Consider the following 5,518-nt stretch of genomic DNA (forward strand, 5'->3'; position numbering starts at 1 on the left):
CGCTACAACGAGACAATAGCTGCCTTTGAGAGGGTGTACTATTCGACGGCATTCTCCACGCTACGTGGATGGACCAGACGCACCATCGAAACAATTTCGACGATCGACATTGTTGGCGATGGGATGGACGAACTGTTTGCCTCGGGACCAAAAGGGCTCTGTTTGTACATGCCGACCTTCAACAACGATGGTTTCGAACTGGCCAACGTTTTCGATCCCAGCATTGCCGATTTATCGATACGCTACGGACTTCCGAAGCTCGCTTCAAAAGGACAGGGCAAAGATGAACACAACGTGTTGCTCTATACGGGAGAAAAGTTGATCAACGTGAAAACCAAAATATATCAACCCAAACCGGACATGGTACCGTACGCGGAGTCAAGTGTAAGCAAGGAAGATCATACCATACCGCTGCTCGTTCCGCAACCAAAGTACATCCTATGGCTGCATGATCACCTAGATCTGACGACGCTGCTGCAACCTCTGAACCCGCATTCAGGCACCGTCGATTTGTCAATACCCTTGATCGATATACAGAACGCGTACGGTGTAAGTGTGCGGAAGATGGTTCAGTACAAAAATGTCCCATACGTAGGATGTCTCGGTCGTGGATGGTCTCTGTCCCTCGACTATATCACCGTCGACCGCAAAGGAAGCGGTTTCGTGCAAGATCATCAGTATGCAATCCTTAAAAACAACAATCGCATCTTGCTGAAGGCTCGTCCTACGAGAGATAAAGGCTACGAGCGACACTTCACGGTGGACGGTTACTCCAGCGCCCAGTTCATATACTACGAGGACAAACAGATTTGGGAAGTGATGATGGAGGACCACAAGTTTGTGTATGGTTCGTGGAAAAACCTTTCTGCCTATACCACTGAGAAAGGGTGTGGTGCGTGGCCATTGTGTGGTAAAAAGTCCAAAACGGTACGAAGCCTGCCCTCCAAATGGTTCTTGGTACACGAGGAAAACGCAGCTGGTAACTACGCTAATTATTATTACGATGTGCTGGAAGGTGGACTAAAGTATCGGTTGGAAAGCATACGCCTGGACAACCAGTGCTATGTGAACTTCAAGTATGCGAGTGATAATAAGCTGACCAGCTTCAAGCTCTCCACGGAGGCCTTCGAACAGAACGTGAGTTTTTTGTATGACGGGAACAATTTAAAGGAAATGAAACAGGAGGATAAACCCTTGTTTAAATTTGAGTACGAAAACGATCGCCTTTTGAAGATTGTCTATCCAAATGGTATGGATGTAAAACTGGATTACAGTGTCGTAGCGATTGATCGGAAACGCTTGGAGGAAGTGATTCCTGTGGAGAAAAATCCGTTGATCTACTATGGACCGGACTACAGTGTCATCCTGGCTACTGATGACGCAGGCGGTACCGAGCACAAGGCGATCACCATCCGCACTCTGCTTGGAGGTACTGACAGTACAAAGGTAACGAAGAAGAATATACGCCTGGGAAAGCCAGGTATCAAAAATCAGACCGTTTTCGCTCTAGAGGATCTTCTCGTCGTTGTACTGATCTACGAAAAGTATAAAGAGGTGACGGTGCTACAGCATACGAGCGGTAACTGGGTCGTACAGAAGCAATTCGATGAGTTCCCGTTGCTCGGTACGATCGGTGCGGGGAAGCGATTCGTTGTGATGTGTGACTTCAAAACAGTTCAAGCTATATCGATACTCGAGAGTGGAACACTCGATATCGCTACGCTGCAGCATGTAAACCACGACGACTTTTTGTTGCGTGAGTTCGTGAACGGCTTCGTCACGTATGAAGAACCTATAATGAAAGATGGGGAGCTTACGATATGGGCGAAGACCCAAAATGATCGTTGGACTAAAGTCAAAACAGTACCGAAGTTGCACATTTTCATGGAGGTCGAACGGACGACGCGAATGTTCGAATATACGGACGAGCTCCGCTACATATTCCGCAATGGGGTGCTGGCAGATGCGCTCACGATATACCAGAATGCGGTGGTAATGCGGGCGGTCACTCTTTTGGGCCAAGTGCTCACTATAAATCTGCATATCGTGAACTTGGATTTTACGAAGACCTTGCCCGAAGTTAGTGCTACACAGGACGTCGTCATTACGGTGGCGGATTTTCGAACGTACGAGTACAACATGACCACCAAAGACGGTGACTTATTCAAGTTGCAGTACAAACACATTGGTAGTGCGATGAAGATGAGCGTGAAGAGTTCCTCCGGTCCGATAATGAATATGCTCGAAGATCAGCGAAAAAAGGCATACAAAGAGGTCGACGACAGTGGTGCAAACTGGAATCAGAAACAGCAACATAAAAAGGAAGTAGACAAGAGTTTGAACGAGGAGTTGCAAAAAATCTACGCCACAGTCGTAGAGAAGGTCCAGTTCGCAATGGACTTATCACAGTTCGGTGTATTGACGAATCCAAACGGAATTGTCACTGGCAACACGCAGCTCACGTTCGATGGCGAGACTTGGCACCAGAAGCGCATCGATGAACGCAGCATGCGCCTTGAGCAGGTGGACGAATCACTCGGCGGAGGTTTTAAGCTAGTACGTCATGGTCATCGGGATACGTTCAAGATCTACGATACGTCTCGGAACAAGATGGTTTTCGACACAGAAACTTCCAACCCCAACGAATTGCAGATCGTGGCACCGCGATATGTGCAGGCACAGAACGGGGCCAGACCATTACGAGCCTATTTCTTCAAAACAGGTGAAACAGTTACCTTCCCGCGTAACGAAAAGATTTGCCGCGCCAGTAATAGCGTCGCCCTGCTGATGGTGCGCTCGTTTGGTCCTTCCGCAAATTACGTCATATTTCGTCCGGTCGATTCATTCCTGTTGAAGGACACGACCGTTTTCAGCGGTCAAACGGTTCGTCTTGATGCCAAGGAGACGCGCGTTACAAGTTATTTGTTCGATGGAGCTGATGCGCACCTTTCAAGCGAAGGTGCCATGTTTTACCGTGTACGGATCGCACCAGGAGGAAACACGACGCAGTACGGTTGGCATGAGCAAAAAACTGACTCCATAACTGGGAAAACAACTGAAAAGTCGTTCTCTGGTGACGGGCGCGAAGTGACAGCTCGTGAAAAGAAGGACAGAGATGAGCAGGCTACAACAATTGACCACGAAACAGTTATCTGGGATCGCAGTCAGCAGCTAAAGATCGTCGAGCTGGGATATTTTTCGGTAGCTGATCAAACCATCTCATACTACGGGTTTGAGGACTACGAGGTCAACCGCTATGGTGCCATAAAAGACAACTTGAGCTGGAAGTTCAACAAGAGGGGGATTTATTTGGAGGGCGAAAACCACTACCTAAAACTTCTCCATGGTCAACCAATGAAAGGTTCTTTTAGGCCAAAAAACCCATTGAACGTGTTCATCGTTTCGTGCTGGGTTCGAGTAGGAGAGGACCAATCGGTGCGCGACACCATCGATATCCTAAAGGTAGACGTGGTCAACGAAGTAACACGCGAACGCCACAGTTTCGCACAGGCGAAAATTCAACATGCCATCCAGAATTGGTACTACATCGAGACGATTGTCGATACAATGAAATACCCACAGCAATCGAAACTGGTCATAGACATAACCTTTGAAGTGACCGCCTTACATAAAACGGTATGCATCGATCATGTTCGCTTTTCGCCGTTGGACTTTAATTTTCGAGCAAGCATCTACACGCCTGTAATGGGAGAACTTCGCGCCATGCACTTCAACAACGGTCTGCTCAAGCAAAGTCTGTACAGTCCTCGTTGCAAACGGTCGATACTTTTGTCTGAAAACGGGTACGTAGTGGATCTTGCACTTCAGTCAAGAGCAGTGTTCTCCGAAGCGATCGGTGCAAGACAGAGCCTAGTAGAGATGAAACCGCGAAAAGGTGTGTACGATCATTTCGAAGAGTCCGAGTGGAAAACGGCGAAGCCTTTAGAATGGATCTTCCGGTACGGTACGCTTACCCACAAGAGTATCTCGGGCAAACAGGGAGAAATACTGAGACCGATCCAGGGACCTTTCAACTCGGTGGCCATCCGTTTCATGTACCATCTGAAGTCGATCGGTGGAACGCTATCGTTCAAGTGGAACACGCACCAGATCGAACTCATCTGTTCCGCTACAAATCAAAATTGCCATCGCCCATCGAACATAGGAGAGGTTCTAATCTTCATAACACCGCTACGTGTGTCCGTTTGGGTCGAGGGAAGTCTAATCAGTGAGCAAGTTGTGTCAACTGGACAAGAAATAAGTGCTATCGACAAGGGCGAACTACGTCTCCTACCTTCTGGACATCTTACGTTTAGCGAATTCTTCACCCTTTACGATCCTTGGGTGAAAGTGACGTATCACAACCGGATGGGTCGCCCGGTGCAGTTGATTGAGTATGATAGTCCGCGAACGGTACGCATTCGTGAGATTCTGTACGACGCAATCGAACGGCCGAGAATTCAGACAAAATGGACAAAGTTAATGTGTGTAAGAGATACATTCTTTGGATTCCACGAGGAGTTCGTCACCGGTATTGCGAGGACTACTAAACGTATGACTGGACAAGTTTCGGCTTTCAACCCGTCCTGCAAGGGCTACCCTTACTCTCAGACCGTGTACGCAAACGATCCAACCGAAAACAAGGAGCTACAAGGTCTGCCAGGCATAGACTACACGGTTCAAGGAAAGTACAAAAGACGTTACTCGACAAAACCAGAAATGGCCCTCTTGAGAATCCTGTTTCCTGAAGCCGACGGTTTTCGTCAGAAGATTGTCGAACGTCCTGGTAGTGCGATACGTGCCACGGTCGAAGATCTCCGTGGAAACAAGGTGGCAAAGTACTGGAAAGTGGGCAATTACGAAGATCGATTAACGACATATACCTATGACTCCAACAATCATTTGATCGAGGAGCTGTCTCCGCAATATCATGTGTTGGCGAAAACAAAGTACAGTCGAGTACCGTTTCCGGGAAAAGTGTATACAGCCGAGGAGATGAAACTAAAAAGTCTCTGGAAGTTTGCGCACACCTACGACGGGGACAAATTGATGACCAAACGGACACCAGACGGCGGTAGCTACGAATACATCTATAACCAGCACGGTATTCTACGATTTTCGCTTCATTACGATAGAGCGAACAAACTCGACCGAGTGATCCACTTCTCGTATGCGGCGAACAAGAAATTAACGCGCGAGGCGCTTGTAGACCTAACTCGAGACAAATGCATCAATATTGTAGACTCCACCTCGTTGCCTGAGTCTAACGATCTGATCGAATCCACATACGGCGAGTTTGATGTCAACCCAATGGTACGATATCGTTCGCAGCAATCTACTCGACTGATCGGCGCGAATCAGATGGTCGAGAGTTTAATTTATGACGAGAACGAGAAGGTGATCAAGAAGATATTTGTGGTTCCTACCATTAACACAACGTATTCGATCGATTACGAGTACGAAAACAAAATGTTGCATTCCATCAGCTACCCGGTTGACTCGGCGTCTGGACCATTCA

General features: G+C 47.8%; 1 protein-coding gene across 1 annotated transcript; it reads left to right on the plus strand.

Annotated features, from left to right (window-relative positions):
• Window positions 1-30: 30 nt before the first annotated feature.
• On the plus strand, window positions 31-5,504 carry LOC131214329 (uncharacterized; the record flags this gene model as incomplete). Its single annotated transcript, XM_058208712.1, has 1 exon — window positions 31-5,504. A coding segment is annotated over one exon (5,474 nt), but the record flags the coding sequence as incomplete, so codon positions are not given.
• Window positions 5,505-5,518: the final 14 nt, after the last annotated feature.

Source organism: Anopheles bellator, unplaced genomic scaffold (assembly GCF_943735745.2).
Source record: "Anopheles bellator unplaced genomic scaffold, idAnoBellAS_SP24_06.2 scaffold00572_ctg1, whole genome shotgun sequence".
NCBI lineage: Eukaryota > Metazoa > Arthropoda > Insecta > Diptera > Culicidae > Anopheles > Anopheles bellator.